At 36.0% G+C, this 21,755-nt stretch overlaps 1 protein-coding gene across 2 annotated transcripts in view; it reads right to left on the bottom strand.

Moving 5' to 3' along the window:
- Positions 1 to 21,755, bottom strand: part of LOC134269645 (uncharacterized) — an 81,566-nt gene that overhangs the window by 58,395 nt on the left and 1,416 nt on the right. For both annotated transcript variants that reach the window (XM_062751848.1, XM_062751849.1), the window contains exons 2-7: positions 16,112 to 16,207; positions 13,424 to 14,472; positions 8,389 to 8,616; positions 2,585 to 2,797; positions 1,750 to 1,792; positions 1,526 to 1,605 (exon numbers count right to left, since the gene is read on the bottom strand). In XM_062751848.1, the coding sequence (XP_062607832.1) occupies positions 1,526 to 1,605; positions 1,750 to 1,792; positions 2,585 to 2,797; positions 8,389 to 8,616; positions 13,424 to 14,472; positions 16,112 to 16,207 (1,709 nt within the window). The remainder of the gene's footprint in view (positions 1 to 1,525; positions 1,606 to 1,749; positions 1,793 to 2,584; positions 2,798 to 8,388; positions 8,617 to 13,423; positions 14,473 to 16,111; positions 16,208 to 21,755) is intronic.

The following is a 21,755-nucleotide window of genomic DNA, read 5'->3' as shown; positions in this document are numbered from 1 at the left end:
TGTCAATTTTATTTTGCGAAACTGGGTCAAAATGCTATTGATTAATTTTTACATTTCAAAATTTTGCAAATGACCACTACTTTGTTTATATTTTCTTATTGCTGAATTATTTTTAAGAAAAAAATTTTTGCAAATGCAATGTACTCACAAATTTGCTGAAAATTTATCTACAGGAAAAATTTTCAGATTTACAGTATCCATGCAAGTCGATCAGCTTAAGACTTTTAATTTTTTATGGACATGCTCCAAAAACTTTGTTAACCAGTACATGTTCTACAATCAAAAATATTTTGGTCAGTTGACTCAGTTCAAACATTCAAAGCAAGACTGGAAGTGTCCAGCTTTAAATGCGATTCATCTATGCAATTTAATCCTAACATGGTTGTATAATTATAAAGCTACTGCAAAAACTTGACCCGACAGTTCACTTATCTGAAATATTGGTCAAAATCAGCATCTTATTAAATCAACCCTGGAAGTGTCCATCCCTTAGAGAAACATCATTCATGCTAATTTAATCAAAATGTCTATAATTCACTCATCTGGAAAATATATGTCTCCTGCACCTGAAGCAGATAGGGTAGTGTACATTTCTATAAGCATCATCCCTACAAATTTGGTCTAGGTATGGCTTAAAGCTACTTGGGAAAAACCTGCTCCAAAAACTGAAACATGGTCACTCTTCTGTAAAATGTTGGTCAGATCCAGCATCCGAGCAAGTCTGGTAGTATCCATCCTTATATGTATGCATTGTCCCTGCAAGTTTGGTCCAGGTTGGGAAGACTAACCCTAAAACTTTAAACGGGATACTGATACCAATGCCAGGGGTAAAGCACAAGCTCATTTTGACTTGAACTAACAATGTCTTGTCATTAATTAAAATATCTCAAATCAACAGATTTTCAGAGTGTGAAGATCCTACCATCATTCTGAAAACATGCAATACTTATATGAAAAAAACAAGTCCCCTACTGGCAAATATAATCTTGTTCACGTTAAAAATTGAAAATGCCATGATTTTGAAAACAATCATTGAAGCAGAACAAAATGCTTTGATCTGTAATTAAAAGAGATAGACTTACATGCATACCAAAAATCAGCTCAATATCTGCAAGTTTTTAGAAAAAAATATGTGAAAAAACCAAATGGGACTGACAGACAGAGGGACAGATAGGCAAACAGATGCAGTGGACACCTTAGGCCAAGTGCCCTACAATTTTACTGGAATGGGACTTATAACTAAAAAAAAGGCCCAATGAACATGAGCTAAAAATCTCCAAGTTCATATATTAGCAATATTAGATGAAAATTTTGAGATATATCCCCGAGTTTCACAACCTAATATAATTTCACATGATCACTCCTATTTATCACCACAAGTATTTATTTTGCTTTGTATTTGTTGAGTGTACTTTCTTAAAAGTTAGTCTAAGGTCAATGTCAAAGGAAAGGTGAAGGTAAAAAAAAGCATTTTAAGCTAACTTTATGGTGTTTGTTTAATTTTTTTCTACAGCAATTAACTTACATGTTGTTGTGTTATATCTCCAACCTCCAACCAGACCTCTACCCTTCCAAATTTAAATTTCTTCTTCTGTGAAACAACTACTGTATACAGCAAAAATTAAATAATTTTTTCTTAAGAAATATGAACCAACAACAATAAAAAAGAACAGCATCGTCTAATGAACATCATCAGATTAATTATCCAAGATCTAATCTTAAAAAATTAAAAAAATATATTTCTCATACCTGATTTTTGTCTGGATATTTCCTTTGCTTTGTTAACAAATGCCTGTTAAAGATGTGCAAACATATTGTAGTGTATAAACTGTAAAACAAGCTTATTTTTAAGGAATCACTGTCTAATTAGTATAGTATGCCAGGGCATCAACAATAGTGGGAAACATGGGATAATTTGTATAACGGGTGAAGCCCGTTATGCATAAATTATCTCATGTTTCCCACTATTGTTGATGTCCCTGGCATACTATACTAACTAGACAGTGATTCCTTATATTTCCATTTCATTGTGAAATAAAATTGTAGATTTAGACTTTAAGAATGCAGACATAGATTTAAATTACACAAGGATTCCCATCCCAATTTCAATAGTCATTGCCCACTGACGTCAAACACAATGGCAGCCGCACAAAATTTTCAGCATATTTGGCCTCCTTAGCGTCAGACTCAGAGACAGATGTGCACGAGATTTGCATGCATATTAGGCCTCCTTAGCTCCTGACCTATTGACCTACCTAATTTACATTCCTGTAAAATTATCAAGAAATTAACTCCGCTACCTTTCAAAGAGTTATCACAGAGAGAAAAATTAGATATGGAAATATATAACAATCAAACATGTACCATGCAGGCACGGGACAAAAAAAGAAACATAATTCAACATTTGAACACTGTTACTGGTATACGTTATTAAGTTTTTTTAAAACTTAAGGGATTGAAATTTATCATTTGCTATAGACATTAGATTATTATAAAGTTACAGATTGAAATTATCCTCATATACAATTTTTTTCTTTAATATTAATAATTGTTAATAAGTCGATGCTGGAATATGTAGTGGTACCGTATAAACTTGATTTTTGAAGATGGAGAACACCACTAGGCTGAGATTGGGGTTGGATTTCCCTTTACTGAACTCCTCCACCGCGGTGAACATCAGGTCTGCCAGGATACTGTGAGGGTACCCAATGGGGGACCCCAGATCTGGTACAGCAATGGAACTGAAGCTGTTTTTATTGGCCCTCTCAAGGCAGTCCTTTACTGATTGTGTTAAAATCTTTATAAAATTAAAAAAAAACAATTTTTCAAAATACTAAACCATGTTAGATGTTCTTCAAGCTGAACATGATGATTCATGAAAGGTCGAGATCTATGTTAACTTTGTCAGTCATATCATTCCCAGCTAGGCTGTCCATAAAATATCAAATGGTTCAAACTGTAGTCACTATTCTGAACTACCTATACTGTAAACCAACTATTATTCGCGTCATCTTTTATTCGCGATTCATTAGTTTGAAATCAATCCGCAGCGATTAACTTTCACGAATAAGGACACATTGTCTCAAAAACTAAGCAAAACTAGATATCATTGAGATGATGGCCATCTCAAAGGAGGGCCCTGCTTTCAACAATGAACATGAAAATGTTAGGTAGTTTAAAAGGGTTTATTTTGAAGAGGAACATTTGTAATACAGTAAAAGTCATTTAGTACGACTTCACGGATATTGCGAATTTACAGATATATATCGAAGTTATCTTGTATCCCCAGTTATATAAATTTACTAGAATTAAAGGGAAAAAATAATGCACCAAACAAAGATTTTAAACAGAGAGGCTAATTCTGACCATGACCTAGAAACTTCGACCAAGGTCATTGCACATCCATTGACCAGTGGAACTCTGTGAGTGAAGTAATAGCCAGATTGGGCCAAGGAGAGAGAAGATATGCTCCGGACAAGGATTTTTCATAAAATTCTGCTATGACCTTGACCTTTGACCTAGAAACATGGTTCAAGGTCACTGCACACCAGTTACCCACAGGCACTCTGTGGGTGAAGTATGAACCAGATTGGGCCAAGGAAGTGAAGATATGCTCCGGACAAGGATTTTTCATATAATTCTGCTATGACCTTGACCTAGAAAAACATGGTTCAAGGTCACTGCACACTGGTTACCTAAAGGCACTCTGTGGGTGAAGTATGAGCCAGATTGGGCCAAGGAGAGAGAAGATATGCTCCAGACAAAGATTTTTCATATAATTCTGCTATGACCTTGACCTTTGACCTACAAATATGGTTCAAGGTCACTGCACATCGGTTACCCAAAGGCACTCTGTGGGTGAAGTATGAGCCAGATTGGGCCAAGGAGAGAGAAGATATGCTCCGGACAAGAGATCTCGGACGGACGGACAGACTGATCACTATAGGGCGCCCGCCAAGCGAGGCCCTAATAAATGGTTTGCAGCGATTAATATTCCCGATTTAAAGTAGGCTACGAAACTCGCAAATATTTCTCGCACGCGAATAAAAGTTGGTTTACAGTATATGACATCATAATAGAATATGACACCAAGTCGCTGCATACTGCAGCTGACATGATGGGGAAAGTGTCATTAAGGTCTTCCGTCTTCACGGAAGACCTTATAGTTATTCTACTGTTTCTTATTATTATTAAGGTCTTCCGTCTTCACGGAAGACCTTATAGTTATTCTACTGTTTCTTATTATTCTTTTTATTTTTTTTCCAAAATTTTGTTCACGCGATTTCTCGAAGACTACTGGATGGAATTACATGAAATTATCAGAAAAGATGTGTCGTAACATGAACTTGATCTATCTGAGCGATTTTTTGAAAATTCCCTTTTGGTGCCAAGTTACGGGACATTTCCTGATTTTAAAATGACATTTTGTCCGCGGTTAAACTCAAGAACGGTAAAAGATATCAATGTGAAACTTTCAGGGATTATAGATCGTGATATTCCCCTTCCAGGACGCGACCTTTCGTTCGTCGTCAGTACTTCCGGTCATTACGACAAGCAAATTAAAAAAAATCATATTTCCTAACTTTTTTGTTTTTCAATATTTTTCATTTATTTTTGGAATGTTTATAGAGACTCTTTTATTGATGCTTACCATATAATTTGTTTGAATATTAATAAATTTAAACTCTAGATATTAACATTTGAAAATCTGAAGCGAGCCTAAGATGGCGGCTGTCTCTGTCAACTCCGCCATTTCGTGAGTAGGGGGTTAAAGAGGCAGCTGAGCGTTTGCTTAAATGAAAGTTACATAAGGATGAATGGAATGTAGATGAGTACGTTGATTGTCACGTAGTAATTACGTTACAATTCTGTGTCAAACTAAAGATATATTCCAGGGTCTTCTCAAACGTCTTCTATAATTGGTTTTGGCTGGTTATCAAAGTAGAAAAAGAATAGACTAAATGTGGAAATGAAATAGATATCTACTATCTTTGAACCACGGAAAACAGATCTTAAATCTTAGTTTGAGTAAAAGTTTTTTCAAGAAACAATACCGATCTATATAGTAAGTATAAAACGTAAACATTGTTACCCCATGCACACTTGTGTCATATTAAACTAATAGAAAAGACCAAAATAAAATATTTTTAAAAAGATCGTTTAATGTACTAGTGATTTGAATTAACATTCTTTTCTCAAAGATCGATACGATCCAAGTTATTAAACATAAATGGTATCCGGTTTCTTGACCGTCGTAGGGCGATACATGTTTTCGTCAAACCATTTCAACCTTTTCATGAAAGTGTAACTAATAGGGATAGTTCACTCTGGGGATAAACGGGAAATTCAAAAGAGGGTTTTAAATTATAGCAATTGCATTGCTTTAGTTTAACTTACCTCTATACGATATAGAATGTGTAGAATGCAAAATATAATTTCTAAACCTCGAATTTTAGAATTTAGGAACGTTCTTCTTTTTAATTTCACTGTAATAACGGTCTTAATATCACGCCCATTCAATGGAACATTCCAAAGAAAAGGCGCGAAGATTTACTCGTGGCGTTTGGCGCAAAATTATGAATAATTGCCCGCCTTTCATGATTCTTAAACAGGTGTACTATTGTAGAAGTATATATACAGGAACATTAAGAGTAGTAGTTCCAATAGCGTAGTGGTTTGCGCTAGAGATAGAAATAAAAAGTGAGTTGGTTTTTCCCCATTGGGTTCAATCCCCATTGTCACAAAAAAATTTTAATCCCCTTTTTAGCTTAATTTTACTTTTTTTCAAAATCGGACGGAAGACTTCTCGTTGCTTGCAACGAGATCGTTTCTAGTTCTTTTTATTATTTTTTTTCCAAAATTTTGTGCACGTGATTTCTCGAAGACTACTGGATGAAATTACATGAAATTTTCAGAAACGATGTGTCGTAACATGAACTTGATCTATCTGAGCGATTTTTTGAAAATTCTTATCTGGTGCCAAGTTACGGGACATTTCCTGATTTTAAAATGACATTTTGTCTGTGGTTAATCTCAAGAACGGTAAAAGATATCAATGTGAAACTTTCAGGGATTATAGAGTGTGATAGATACTATCCAGGACGCGACCTTTCGTTCGTCGTCAATACTTCCTGTCGTTAGGAGATGCGAATTGAAAAAAGCGTATTTTCTAACTTTTTTGTTTTCCAATAGTTTTTATTTATTTTTGGAATATTAATAGAGACCTTTCTATTGATGTTTACTATATAAGTTGTTTGATTATTGGTTAATCTGAACTCTAGATATTAATATTTGAAAATCTGAAGCGGGCCCAAGATGGCGGCTGCCTCTGTCAACTCCGCCATTTTGTGAGTAGGGGTTTATGGAGGCAGCTGAGCGCTTGATTAAACGATTCTGACATAAGGATACATGAAATGTAAAAAACTACTTCGACTCTAACGTAGTAGTGAAATGGTTGGAGGAGTTACGTCCCGTTACTTGTTTATATTATAATAGCTAATCAATGTAAATATTGTAATTAATTGGTCAATTGACAAAAGAATTATACAAGTATTATTGATAAATGATGTTCTGTTAGAAAATAATAATAGTGTTGCCAAAAGAAAGGCAGTCTGTTGTATTTTATCAATATGATATCTGATAACTTATGATCATTGATTAAGTTGAGGTACAAGGGGGCAGTACAGCCAACTGGCTTGTGTCTCCACTTTGGTACAGAAACCAATTGGTGTATCGATCAAATCGGATTGTGCAAAGTTGCTGTAGTTAGTGACTTGTTAAAATACAGTTGTGTGACGTGAGCTATAGGTTTGTCATTAGGGCAGAGAAGCTCTTACAAAGTTAAATCATACTGTGTAAGTATATTGTAGCCACTTGGCTAGAGTTATAATATGGTAACTTGGTAAGCAGTAAGACACCAGGCAGGTGTTAAAGGCTAAATCAAGAGGCACCAGGCAGGTGGCTGTTGACTCATATAGTCAGTTGTATAGTGAGGCAATTGTCATATGGCACCAGGAAGATGCCGGTATTAACTGAAGATATATAATTGTACAAAGCACTTAGGTCATTTGATTTAAAGACACCAGGCAGGTGTCATATTATTATCTGTATATATTGCATTCAATCGTATCCCCAGTAAAACTCGGTAATCCGAGCATGGACCTACTGACCACTCAGGTCCGACACGTTACAGTAGTACGTTGCAATTGAGTGTCAATCTTAAAACTTAATTTCCGTTTCACTGCTTTAGTGTAACTGGGCTAGATATGATATGTAATGTGTATGGTGTGTTACATATACTTTCTTAACGTCGAAATAAAATAAAGGCGCTAAGAATGTTTTATTTTTGAAATTTAATTGAAGCTATCATACCTATTTAATAGATCAGTCCAAAGAAAAGGCGCGAATATTTACTCGTGGCGTTTGGCACGAAATTATGAATGCTTTTTTATAATTCTTAGACAGGTGAACTGTTGCAAAAGTATACACAAGTATATTTAGAGCAGTACTCCCAATAGCTTAATGGTTAGCGCGTTGGGGATAAAAAAGTATTTTTTAAAAAAGCGCATTCACTTTGGCGACATGGGTTCAATCCTCCTTGTGACCAAAATTTTGAATCTCTTTTCAGCTCGATTTTACGTGGGTTTCTTTTCCTAAAGCGGACGGAAGACCTCTCGTTGCTCGCAACGAGATCGTTTCTAGTTAATTTTACATTTCTTTCACATGACATGTAGATTTTTTTTGTTTTGGTGTTGTTGTTTAATGCAAGTGTCAAAACTTTTTTTCAAGCTCCAGTGTGCTGTATAATGTTGAACTTTTGAAATTTACATCCCTTATTCCTTTCATTTGTCCAATATGCACATATTCAAACAATAGCCTAATAAAAACTGAAAGTGAAAGGGAGGGGGGGTGTTTAGTGGTGACTTCTATTGCCTCAAATCTTTCACTTTTCATACCCATTTCACACATATTCGCGTTTACAAGGGGGGTCAGCTTTTTCCAGGGGGGGGGGGTCCATGGTAACTTTTTTCTTGTTTTAGTATATACATTTTTTAACCTGGTAAATTCCAGGGGGGGTCCTGACCCCCCCCGATCCCCCCTCTAGATCCGCGCATGTTATATAATTAATCACTTTTATACAGCATACATCTATCGTATTGATCACAAGGTCTCATGATATGGATATCATATAACCAGTGTGTATCATGATACAGTATTTTATAATTGTCATGTTTAAATAATGGAAAATTTTACATGCAACTGAAAAATTTATATTGAATTTTCTAACAACATTTACACAAATAATCTCCCACATTTCCAATTATCATTAATGACCAAGCATTTCCAACAAACTAAACAGTGATCTAGCTAATTTACACATATACACACCTTGTTCTGACTGCCATCCTGTTGACTTCTGGGAAGGGTCACATGATACACTCTCTGGCACTTGGAATTAAAGCCCCCTGTGTCTGCAATGTCTCCTATTTTTAGGCCATTAGGAAATCTCTTCTTGCAGTCAGCTTCCAAAGCTGGTCCCGCAGCATCACTTAATTTCTTACTAGGAATTTTACTCAGGTCAAAGCTAGAGGGCACTCCATTCACATACACATCAACCTGTATAGTATATAAGATATGGATTTACTTTTACAATCTTATTTGACTTAAATTAAGTTACGTTTAAACAAGAGGCCCAGGGGCCACATCCCTCACCTGAGCAATTGGCAAGGAAAAAGCACATATCAGATCAGAACTGAAAGTTTACCGAGTTTGGGGGGTGGGTGGGGTGGGTCTTGAATTTTAACCCCCAGAGGGGCATGATTTGAACAAACTAGAATCTACACTACCTGAGGATGATTCCATGTAAATATCACTAAGCATGGATTTGAAGTACTTGAAAAGAGGATTTTAAACGGTTTCCCTATATATTCCTAGGTAAAACTTTGATTGGCCATTTTGGCCCCACCCTATCCCCGGGGGTCATGATTTGAACAAACTTGAATCTACACTACCTGAGAATAATTTCACACGAGTTTCATCTTTCCTGTCTCAATGGTTCTTGAGAAGAAGATTTTTAAAGATTTTTCCTATATATTCCTATGTAAAACTTTGATCGGCCATTTTGGCCCCACCCTACCCTCAGGGGTCATGATTTGAACAAACTTAAATCTAAACTACCTGATGATAATTCCACATGAGTTTCATCTTTCCTGACCCAGTGGTTCTTGAGAAGAAGATTTTTAAAGATTTTTCCTATATATTCCTATGTAAAACTTTGATCGGCCATTTTGGCCCCACCCTACCCCCTGGGGTCATGATTTGAACAAATTTCAATCTACACTACCTGAGCATGATTCCAGATGAGTTTCATCTTTATTGGCCCAGTGGTTCTTGAGAAGAAGATTTTTAAAGAATTTTCATATATATTCCTATGTAAAACTTTGATCGGCCATTTTGGCCCCATCCTACCCCCGGCGGTCACGATTTGAACAAATTTGAATCTACACAGTACCTGAGGATGATTTCACATGAGTTTCATTTTTCCTGGCCCAGTGATTCTTGAGAAGAAGACTTTTTAGCTCACCTGAGCCAATGGCTCAAGTGAGCTTTTCTGATCACATTTTGTCCGTCGTCCGTCCATCCGTCTGTCCGTCCGTCTGTAAACTTTCCACATTTTGACTTCTTCTCAAGAACCACTGGGCCAATTTTGACCAAACTTGGTACAAAGCATCCTTGGGTGAAGGGGAATTTAAATTGTTAAAATAAAGGGCCAAGTCCCCTCACAAGGTGAGATAATCAAGAAAAGACAAAAATACGGTGGGGTCATTAAAAAATCTTCTTCTCAAGAACCACTGGAGCAGAAAAGCTGAAACTTATATGGAAGCATACTGGTATAGTGTAGATTCGAAATTGTTCAAATCATGACCCCCGGGGGAAGGGCGGGGCCACAATGGGGAATCAAAGTTTTACATAGAAATATATTGGAAAAATCCGTGAAAATCTTCTACTCAAGAACCACTGGGCCAGAAAAGCTGAAACTTATGTGGAAGCATTCTGGGGTAGTGTAGATTCTAAATTGTTCAAATCATGACCCCCGGGGGAAGGGTGGGGCTACAATGGGGAATCAAAGTTTTACATAGAAATATATAGGAAAAATCTTTGAAAATCTTCTTCTCAAGAACCACTGGGCCAGAAAAGCTGAAACTTATGTGGAAGCATTCTTGGGTAGTGTAGATTTAAAATTCTTCAAATCATGACCCCTGGGGGAAAGGCGGGGCCACAATGGGGAATCAAAGTTTTACATAGAAATATATAGGAAAAATCTTTGAAAATCTTCTTCTCAAGAACCACTGGGCCAGAAAAGCTGAAACTTATGTGGAAGCATCCTGGGGTAGTGTAGATTCAAAATTGTTCAAATCATGACCCCCAGGGGTAGGGCGGGGCCAAAATGGGATATCAAAATTTTACATAGAAATATATTGGAAAAATGTTTGAAATTTTTTCCTTAAGAACCATTGGGCCAGAAAAGCTGAAACTTATGTGGAAGCATTCTGGGGTAGTGTAGATTCTAAATTGTTCAAATCATGACCCCCGGGGGAAGGGTGGGGCTACAATGGGGAATCAAAGTTTTACATAGAAATATATAGGAAAAATCTTTGAAAATCTTCTTCTCAAGAACCACTGGGCCAGAAAAGCTGAAACTTATGTGGAAGCATCCTGGGGTATTGTAGATTCAAAATTGTTCAAATCATGACCCCCGGGGGAAGGGCGGGCCACAATGGGGAATCAAAGTTTTACATAGAAATATACTGGAAAAATCTTTGAAAATCTTCTTCTCAAGAACCACTGGGCCAGAAAAGCTGAAACTTATGTGGAAGCATCCTGGGGTAGTGTAGATTCTAATTTGTTCAAATCATGACCCCCGGGGAAAGGGCGGGGCCACAATGGGGAATTCAAGTTTTACATAGAAATATATTGGAAAAATCTGCGAAAATCTTCTTCTCAAGAACCACTGGGCCAGAAAAGCTGAAACTTATGTGGAAACATTCTAGGGTAGTGTAGATTCTAAATTGTTAAAATCATGACCCCCGGGTGAAGGGCGGGGCCACAAAAGGGAATCCAAGTTTTACACAGATATATTAAGTAAAAATCTTTTAAGAATCTTCTTCTCAAGAACTACTGGGCCAGAAAAGCTGAAACTTATGTGCACATGGAAGGATCCTGGGGTAGTGTAGATTTCAAAATGTCTAAATTATGATCAGTGGGGTAGAGTGGGGATGCATTATGTATTACAAGGAGGAAATCTGGTAAAGAACAGAATGGTCAAAGCTTCTCAGGTGAGCGATGTGGTCCATGGGCCTCTTGTTTAATTAATGCCATGATTTTTTCTCTAATTCATAATTATCTCCCATTAGAAAAGGGCATGGCCCTTCATTTGAACAAACTTAAATCCCCTTAACCCAAAGATACTTTGTAGCAAGTTTGCTTGAAATTGGCCCTGTGGTTCTTGAGAAGAAGATGAAAATGTGAAAAGTTTACAACAACGACGACAGACAACGGACAAATTTTGATCAGAAAAGCTCACTTGAGCCTTTGGCTCAGGTGAGCTAAAAACACAAGAAACATGCTAAGTTATATTATCGAAAACAGTTTTTTGGCAATTATAACTTTCTTTTCTTGTAGCTACATCGGGTCAAGCCAAAATGATAGGAGAAGTAGTGTTTTAATAATTGCATGTTTACAATCACATATGCCCTTCAGAGCTAAAAAAGAAGACAGTATACATGTACAATTCCACCATGATCATTTTCATTCAAAATAATGTGAGCAACACAGTACTTGTTGCATTTACTGATAAATGCTTTTTCAAAAACATTAATTGGCAAACCCTTTTGACCATAGGGAAGACAATAAAATTCCCTACTGTATTAAAATGATCATAGAGATTCAAATTTCAGTGTGGCACAAGTTCATGTGCACCTTATAAAAGTGTCAGGAATACAGAGAGTTTGATGTCCAAATTGATATTATAATAAATATTATTACATTTTTACCCGTGAAATACTGTAATTTATTCATTGAATAAAAATGATATCCTGTCACAGTGTGAAAGGATATCAAAATGATATCCTGTCACAGTGTGACGAATATCAGAAGGGTGGGAAAACTCTCGATTTCCCTTCCCATAACAAAGATTGCTGTAAAAAAAATCTTCCTTGACCTAATATAAGATAGATGGAAATACATAAACCATTGTGAGAGCGAATAAAACTGTCAAAATTACCAAAAATATGTTGCTAAATCAATGTTTACAGTGTTTTCACTTCACATAGCTATGACGTCTTAATTCTCCACTATGGCGTCACGAGCCTATGACTGTATTACAAAAAGACAGAGGCAAAGGAAAAATCAAAGATTTTTTTTTTTTAAATTAATAAACAGAAAATTCAATGTTTTGTAGTTGAATATGGAATTTATTTCACTCGTGAGACAGAATTTTTTGATATTTTCACTCGTGCTTCGCACTCGTAAAAATATCAAAAATCCTGTCCCACTCCCAATCCAGTACTGTATATACTTGCCTATAAGTTAGTCCGCCTGTAAGTCAGTTGTATTTCTTGACGTTATTTTGGTGGGATTTGCCATTGACCTGCTTATAAGTTGGTGCAATTTTTTGCCGAAATTGGGTGACAATTTAATTCAAGTAAATCCTTTATGTTTTACCTGGTTTCATCTAATATTTTTCTAAATAACACTGATATTTAATCTTAACTCATTTAACAGATAGGTAATGCTCACTTAAGATACAAATAAAATTATTAAAATAATATTATGTAAATACTTGGGTTTTTTTTTATGTATAATCTAAGAAAACATAGATTATCATACATATCCATACATTTACTTCGATGATTGTCAGAAATGCATATGAAATACTACATTTCAGCGTCCAGAAAAATACCTGTCCCTTTATGACTCGCCTATAAGTCGGACATTGAAAGCTTAAGAGTAAGACCAAGGATATATGGTACTTCCAATTCAGTTTAGGACACATAGTACTGATGTCTACCTATGCAACACCAGTGCCTGAGCGCTATTTTGAATTTTTGTAAATAAATTATTATTGTAAAGTCTTGTTTTTCTTGATTGACAAAGGTCAGTTGTGCACTTCAAATAAGCGAAATAAACTTCCACATCAATAAAAGCTTGCGTCCAATTTGGTTCATTTTTTCTTAATCATTTCCGATCCCCTAGGAAGAGAGAGTGACCCTTTATTAAACAAACCTGAATCCCGTTCACTCCAAAAGCATTTTTGCCAAGTTGTGGTCCAGGAGAAGATAAAGATGTTAAAAGTTTACAACAATGTCAGCAGGCAAGGGGAAAATTTTGATCAGAAAAGCTCAGATGAGTTTAAAAAACTGACCTGTTCATCAATGAGTTGTCCTTCCACAACTGATATTTTGATCCCTCCAATCATGACCCATTGTCTAATGCTCAGATTGGCTGTAGCAGGTTTACGGATTGGATTGCTTGTGGTGTATTTAGTGCTTAGTTTAGCTGTGGTAGGTCTTGGGGGTAGATTAGTTGTAATGTATTTTGGGATTGGTTTAGCTCTGATAGGTCTAGATATAGGACTGGCTGAGTCTAATCTTCCTCCAATCTTTACCAATGGTCTAAGTCTTGGTCGGGTTGCAATTGGTCCAGGGTTCAGACTGGCTATAGTGGGTAGAGGGCTTGAATTGACTGTGGTAATTGTAGGGCTTGAACTGACTGTGGTAATTGTAGGACTTGAATTGACTGTGGTAATTGTAGGACTTAAATTAACTGTAGTTAGGGTAGGGCTTAGAACAGCTGTGGTAGGTTTAGGACTCAGATTGCCAACTGTAGGCTCAAAGATTAGATTGGTCATGGTAGGTGGAGGGCTCACATTGCCTACAGATGGGGGTGAGGCTGATAAATTGAACCCTTCATTCTCTTCAAACTGGCATTGATTGATTGTGCTAGGTTCAGGGATAAGATGGGCTGTGATGAGACTAGGATTGGCTGTGCTTGGTTCAGGGCTCAGAATGGTTATGCTGGGATTAGAAACCAGATGGGCTTTGCTGGTTTCAGGGCTTGAATTGTGTCTTCTAGGTCCTGGACTCGAATTGGCTGTGCTGGGTTCAGAGTCCAAAATGGTTATGTTGGGTTCAGAATCCAGATGGGCTCTGCTGGTTTCAGGGCTCGAATTGGCTGTGCTGGGTTCAGAGTCCAAAATGATTATGTTGGGTTTGGAATTCAAATAGGCTCTGCTGGTTTCAGGCCTTGGATTTGCTCTGCTGATTTCAGAACATGAGTTGGCTCTTTCAAGTTCTGGGCTTGAATTTGCTGGGCTGGGTTCAGGGCTCGAATTGCCATTAGTTGAGGATGGTGCCAGATTGGGAGTAGAGAGTGCATGGCGTAAACGAACTAAGCTCCTTGTCAGGATATTGCCTATCAACAAGAAACATAAAAATAGGTTTAATCTTAATTCATAAAAATGATTTTCAAAGGACAGCATTTTCAGAAAAAATAATCAAAAAGCCCTTCAATAATTCTGAAGAAAATTCTTGTTGCATTTTTAACACTCTAAAAACCATATACACAAATTTGCCATCTAAATAAAATTAGATGTTTCCAATCCACTACTGATTCACAAAAGTTTATGAAGCAAAAGCAAATTCAGAACACCTAATTTTAATTAGAGGGACATGTGAGTTTTAATGTATACTTTGATGTATTTTCAATGCAAGCTTAGTCCAGATATGGCAAAAACTTACCTTAGAATGAACTTGCCCTAAAAACTTTAACCTTGTCAGGCATAAAAATAAGTCAAACGCAGCATCTTAAACATCCTTAAATGTATCATCCATTCAATTTGGTCAATATAGGGCTTATATGTACTTCAATAGAATACCTGCTTCAAAAACTTAAACCTGGCCATTCATCCAAAAAATGCATGTCAGATCCAGCATCCAAAACAATTAAGTCTAGAAGTGTTTATTCCTAGATGTGTCATCAGTTCAAGTCAATCTGATTAAAATCAGATCCTTTGATCTGCTCACAATTAGATCGCTTCACAATGATCTGAAATAACCTCCTTTAGGGTCATCTCCTGGTGACCTCTCAATTATCCAATCAAACGCTCACTTCCAAGAATTTAGAAGTATCTTGGAACTGATCATGAGTTACAAAAGTAAAAACCCTGATGACACACGAACGGAAAATCGTGACCTATAGTTCCCGTAGCCTGCCAAGAGAATGACTACAGTCTTTTCTGTAGAGAAATATAATAAGTACTTGCTTTTGTCTTGGTTTTAGCTCTCTTTTTTTTGGTACAAAACGATAATAACTTCTTCACAGCTACTTTCACTTCTACATTCATTTTCCTGAAGGTCGTTTAAATATGATCTCTCTGATTGGTCAAAATTTTCATAAATATTTTTATTAGAATTAGGTCACCAGGAGATAACCCTGAATGCATGGGGTTTCTTCAGATCCTTGTGTAGCGATCTATGTGAGCGGATCAAAGGATCTGATTTTAATCAAATTGCAATTCATTAGTTTCAAGGGCTTATACCAGTACTTACTTTAGAATGAAAATCCTCAAAACATTTTCTTGGTCATTTATACAGAAAATGCACGTCAGATTCAGCATCAGAAGCTAGTCTAGTCGTTTGTATACTTAGATGTAACATCCATGCAAGTTTGGTCAATAGAGCTTAATTGTTGTTGCTTGAAAATGACATCTAATCCAAAAACCTGCTTCAAAAACTTCATCCTGCTCCAAAAACCATTCGCTTAGTGTCAGTTGTCACTCTTCAGTTAAAATTGCACCATATGAACATGATGAAACTTTGACACTCACGTACAATTAATCACAGATCATACTATCAAAGATGAAAACATTTTCCATGCATCTCAGTGCTTAGAAATTCTTGAAAAGAAATTAATCTACTCTAAAGACTTTTACCTGTGTCACTGATGTTGATGGTATTAATTAAATAACTCCCCCCCCCCCCATTTTGTTGAGGTGAATTAAAAATTAACAATTATCTTAAAAATATCATTTGGGTAAATGAACATTATATACCTTTTCTTTGCCTTGTATCTTCCTTCCTCCTTTTCTTTTCTCCCTTTTCCTTCCTTTTCACCCTTTCTTCTTGTATCTCCTCCCCTTCATCTTTTCCTGTAAATCCACATTTTTTTTGTTATTTGAAATAAATGGAACATGATCGATTCATACCATACATATATCCTCACATAATATGGTTGTCTCCAAGACCTGAGGTCCAGGGAATTTCCCCACCTACCTGACATTAACCCTGACTGGTATTTCCCCCAGTTTAAACTCCTTGTTAGGGGACAAACCCCAGACCACCCTTCTACTTATGTCCCCTCCTATTTCAGTTCTTGGGGACAACACTGCATAAACATAAACATTATAGGTAATCAGAGATAACAGAGCTCACATCAACAAATGTTGTCATCAAGTATTAATGTAAAGTCCCACATGTATTAAACTAATAAGCTAATAATGTACATCCAAAGTTACAATATTTAATATTTTTGCAATTTTTGATCTGATATTGCTTTCAGTTACTTAAATTCACAGCAAAGACTTAACCAAAATTTCAGACTAGTCACTCATCTAGAAAATATATAAGTTATTCAAATCCATCATCTGAAGCAAGTCCATTAATGTGCATCCATTGATGCAGTCATCCAGGCAAGTTTGGTAAACATAGGGCTTAAAGTTACTTTAGTTATATTATGAACCAGTTCCATTAGCAATTAAAGACTTTAACCTATTCCCTCATCCAGAAAATGTAGGTCAGATCCAGCATCCTTAAAGCAAGTCCATAAATGTGCATCCTTTTAATGTATCGATTCCATCCGTAAGTTTGGACAACATATCTAGGGCATATAATTATTTGAAAATGAGACCTGCATATAATTATTTGAAAATGAGACCTGCACCAAAAACTTTATCTGTTCAATCATCCGGAAAATGTAGAAATAGGTCAATTCCATCATCTAACTGACACAAGCATGGTAAAGTGTATCCTTAGATTATTATTAGGGATGTCAAAATAGTCAATAATTGATATTCGAATATTCGATAGGAGTATTCGAATATATTCGAATATTCGATAAAATAAATACATTTTGCAATAGAAAAAATATATTTTTACTGTCCTATCAACCAGTATACATTTTATGTCATTACTTTGGAATAAAATTTTACATAGAGTTTTGTAAATGCAAAGTAATTATATTTTCAAAATGTTACAGAATATAAAAGAGAACACATCCAAAATGTGATTATATTTTTTCAAATTCAAAAGTATCTTTCATAAGTTCCAGATTAATTGATCGTCTTGCCAAAGTCTACAATACCTGCTCCTACTAATTGATACCACGCTAAACAATTATCTTCTGAAGAAAAAGTAAAGTCAATTAATTTTAGCTGATTAATTTCCTGATAATTATTTTAATGATATATACAAAAACAATGGACCCATGTGTTTTCTGTAAAACGGTGTCCTTAAAACAAAACAACCTTACAACAATACAAACTGATTTTAAGTACTTGGCACTGTATACAACTAATTAAATGATCAAAGAATAATTTATTTTAATAGTTACACACTTCACACTTTTAAAGCAATCCAACAGGAGTGTCTTTAACTTTTTTTAAAATCAAATCTTATTCCTTGTCACCAGTGCGACCTTGATTCAATTTCATATAAAACTTGCCAGATTTCTCTCTATATTATATGATTGTACACTTAAAAACCGAATATTCGAATCATATGTTTATATTCGAATATCAACTCATCGAATGAATATTCGAATATTCGTTGACATCCCTAATTATTATCCATGCATTTTAGTTTGGTCAACATTACTTGGAAATGAGACTTAACACAAAAAAAAATCAACAAGGGCACCGCTAAGCGGAGCATCCCCTCGCGACAGGGACTTCACTGACAATGACAATATCTCATAAGAGATAAATTCTCTCAAAGGACCTTAAACTTGTTAAAGATTGATAGTACAATGTATTTTGTTTAATGTCCCTCTCAGGAATTATTTGCTCATATGTAAGGCTTGCTGGCAGAGAGCTGCACATTATTTCCTATAATAGGAACTGACAACCATTGAAAAGTGAGGGATCTTTTTGTGCCAGCATCTATTGGGACATGGGCCCTTGGTTTACATGGTCTCATTTGAATGACCAGTCTCCACGTCCCACAAACGGATTCAAACCCGCATCATTAGGATTACTCCTTTACTTTTGATAAAATTATTAGTGATGTGTTTTTGTTGATTAATTTTTCAGTACAAAATGCAAAGTGCATAGCGTCTTGGTTAAGGGGGATGGGGGGCATAATATGGATACCTAATTTGGGGTAGTAAAATTTAATATATTACATTATTTTTCAGCACTATTTATTTTTTAAACAAAATCATCGGGGGTGGGGGATTGTCTATTTTGAACCAAAATCAAATTGCATAGCATTTTGGGGGGGAGGGGGCATAATATGCATATGTAATTGGGCAGTTTCCCTTGTACCTAGCAGAAAAATATCACGTATGCTATATGTATAAGTTTCAGCAATTTTAATTATTTACCTTCCTAAGTATATCTCACAGTTCCAGGCAATATGCATTTTTTTGGTAATGAAAAACAACAAGAGGCCCATGGGCCTTATAGGTCACCTGAGCATTATGCAACAACTTTCCAGTGATTAAATTTAATTCATCATAACAATTCACTTAGCAGTTGCTTAGTTTGTTTACTCAATACCCATACACAAGGTAGGGGAACAAAAAATGCATTTCAACTAATCAGTTATATTCAGCAATAATCAGTAGTGCCCCTACTACACATGAACCCCTGACCCTTAGGCCTTGATATTTGATTAATACCAAGGAGCAAATTTCAAACCATTCATTCATTTTCAGTATATAAGTACACACCCCCATATTACCCCTGACCCTGGGGCCTTGAAATTCACAATTCTGGAAGATTAGGGCCCTTGTAGATAATAACTATATAGGTAGTTCATCTGCTTAATACCCTAGAGCAGAGAAGAAAATTTTTAAAGATTTAATGAATTTTCACTATATAATCTATAGAGCCCCGCCCTAACACCAAAACCCGACCCTGGGGCCATAAAATTCATAATTTTGGTAGAGGCACTCTTGCTCATCATAATTATGCACTTAGTTAGTTTATTTAATACCCAGGAGCAATGAAGAAGATTTTCAAAGAATTCCTGTATTTTCACTATATAATCAATAGAGCCCCACCCTAACACCAGAACCCCTGACCCTGGGGCCATAAAATTCACAATTTTGGTTGAGGCACTCTTGTTCATCATAACTATGCACTTAGTTAGTTTATTTAATACCCAGGAGCACAGAAGAAGATTTTGAAAGAATTCGTGTATTTTAACTACATAATCTATCGAGCCCCCCCCCCCCAGCACTAGAACCCCTGACCCTGGGGCCATAAAATTCACAATTTTGGTAGAGGCACTCTTGCTCATTATAATTATGCACTTAGTTTATTTAATACCCAGGTGCAGAGAAGATTTTCAAAGAATTCATGTATTTTCACTATATAATCAATAGAGCCCCCCCCCCCCTAATACCAGAACCCCTTATCCTGGGGCCATAAAATTCACAATATTGGTAGAGGCACTCTTGCTCACCATAACTAGGCACTTAGTTAGCTTATTTAATACCCAGGAGCAGAGAAGAAGATTTTAAAAGAATTCATGTATTTTCAATATATAATCAATAGAGCCCCGCCCTAACACCAGAACCCCTGACCCTGGGGCCATAAAATTCACAATTTTGGTAGAGGCACTCTTGCTCATCATAATTATATACTTAGTTAGTTTATTTAATACCCAGGAGCAGAGAAGAAGATTTTCAAAGAATTCATGTATTTTCACTATATAATCAATAGAGCCCCACCCTAACACCAGAACCCCTGACCCTGGGGCCATAAAATTCACAATTTTGGTAGAGGCACTCTTGCTCATCATAACTATGTACTTAGTTAGTTTATTTAATACCCAGGAGCAGAGAAGAAGATTTTCAAAGAATTCCTGTATTTTCACTATATAATCAATAGAGCCCCACCCTAACACCAGAACCCCTGACCCTGGGGCCATAAAATTCACAATTTTGGTAGAGGCACTCTTGCTCATCATAACTATGTACTTAGTTAGTTTATTTAATACCCAGGAGCAGAGAAGAAGATTTTCAAAGAAATAATGCATTTTCACTACCTACTTATTTAGCCCCGCCCTAGCACTAGAACCCCTGACCCCAGGGCCATGAATTTCACAATTTTGGTAGAGGACTCATTGCTGATTACAATCATGCAACCAGTTTGACTGCTTGATGCCCAGGAGTAAAGAAGAAGATTTTTAAAGATTGCATTAATTTTAGTGGTTTTGGCCCCACCCCTCAGGCCCCTGGGGGGCAGGGATCATGAAATTCACAATTTTTGTTCCCCTTCACCCATAGATGCTTTGTGGCAAATTTGGTTGAAATTGGTTCAGTGGTTGCAGAGAAGAAGCTGAAAATGTTCAAATGTTAACGCACAACGCACGACGCACGACGCACGACGACGGACGAAAACGGATAGCAATAGGTCACCTGAGTTTACTCAGGTGACCTAAAAATGTACATATATATCTGTGCATCGAAAGGTTAATTTGAACTTGAGGATTATATTTACAGCTTTCAGGAATAACGTGCACCTGTACCCCCTTTTTGGTAATGAAAAATAAAAATGTACATATCTGTACATCGAGAGGTTAATTTGAACTTGAGGATTATATTTACAGCTTTCAGGAATAACGTGCACCGGTACCCCAAAGTCCCAGACACCTGTTGGAATTTGGTAATGAAACCGCAACGCGAATGTTCACCATATTCTTTTAATCCAGTTCCCGCAGACTCGACACTCCGCCTTTTAAACTTTAAAACTGGCTCTTAAGGCCAGATAAAATTAATCTTTAGATTCTCATCCTAATTTGCTAAAAAATTGGGGCGGGTGGGCGGATTTTATTTTTTATTTTTTAAAATTGTTAAATTGAATGTATCGACAGAACATGGACTCTCGTAAACATTTTTTATTATATTATTGCCAATATGAATAGATTTTATTCTTTTCATATTCTTTTAAATATTTAAAGATTAGATTCTTGCTTTAAAAAATTAAACATTTATTGTTAATTAAAAAATTATCAAGTAAACAAATACGGCACACTCCAAACAAAATGAGGTGGGGATACCAGTAAATGTATGCATGTCAGAATTCCCCAAATACGTTTTAGTTTTACCAACAAATCCCTCTGATTTCTGTATAATATCATAGATTTCTACCTTCCTCAAAAATTTGATCGTTCTTGAGACTTTACATATCAACATAAAAATAGGTCATATTTGCAAATCTATAAAATATATTCTAATAAAGTATTCTACTGGAAAACCTTGACCTGAATAGTTTTAAAATTTAAGTTTTAAGATCCCTTAACATTCTTTTGCTATAAGTAGCTATACGCGATTTTTAATACAGACGGGAGATAACTCGTAAACTTTGACCCAAATTCTTGCTGAAAAAAAAATACATGGAAATACTTTTAGTACCCAAAAATCGAAATAAAAAACACCGGGGCTGGACATTTTGAGAGGGGCGGACGGGGATG

This window comes from Saccostrea cucullata, unplaced genomic scaffold (assembly GCF_032062105.1).
Source record: "Saccostrea cucullata isolate Sc308-1 unplaced genomic scaffold, CSIRO_AGI_Scuc_v1 ctg3071, whole genome shotgun sequence".
Classification (NCBI taxonomy): domain Eukaryota; kingdom Metazoa; phylum Mollusca; class Bivalvia; order Ostreida; family Ostreidae; genus Saccostrea; species Saccostrea cuccullata.
This window is presented reverse-complemented; position numbering and strand designations above follow the sequence as displayed.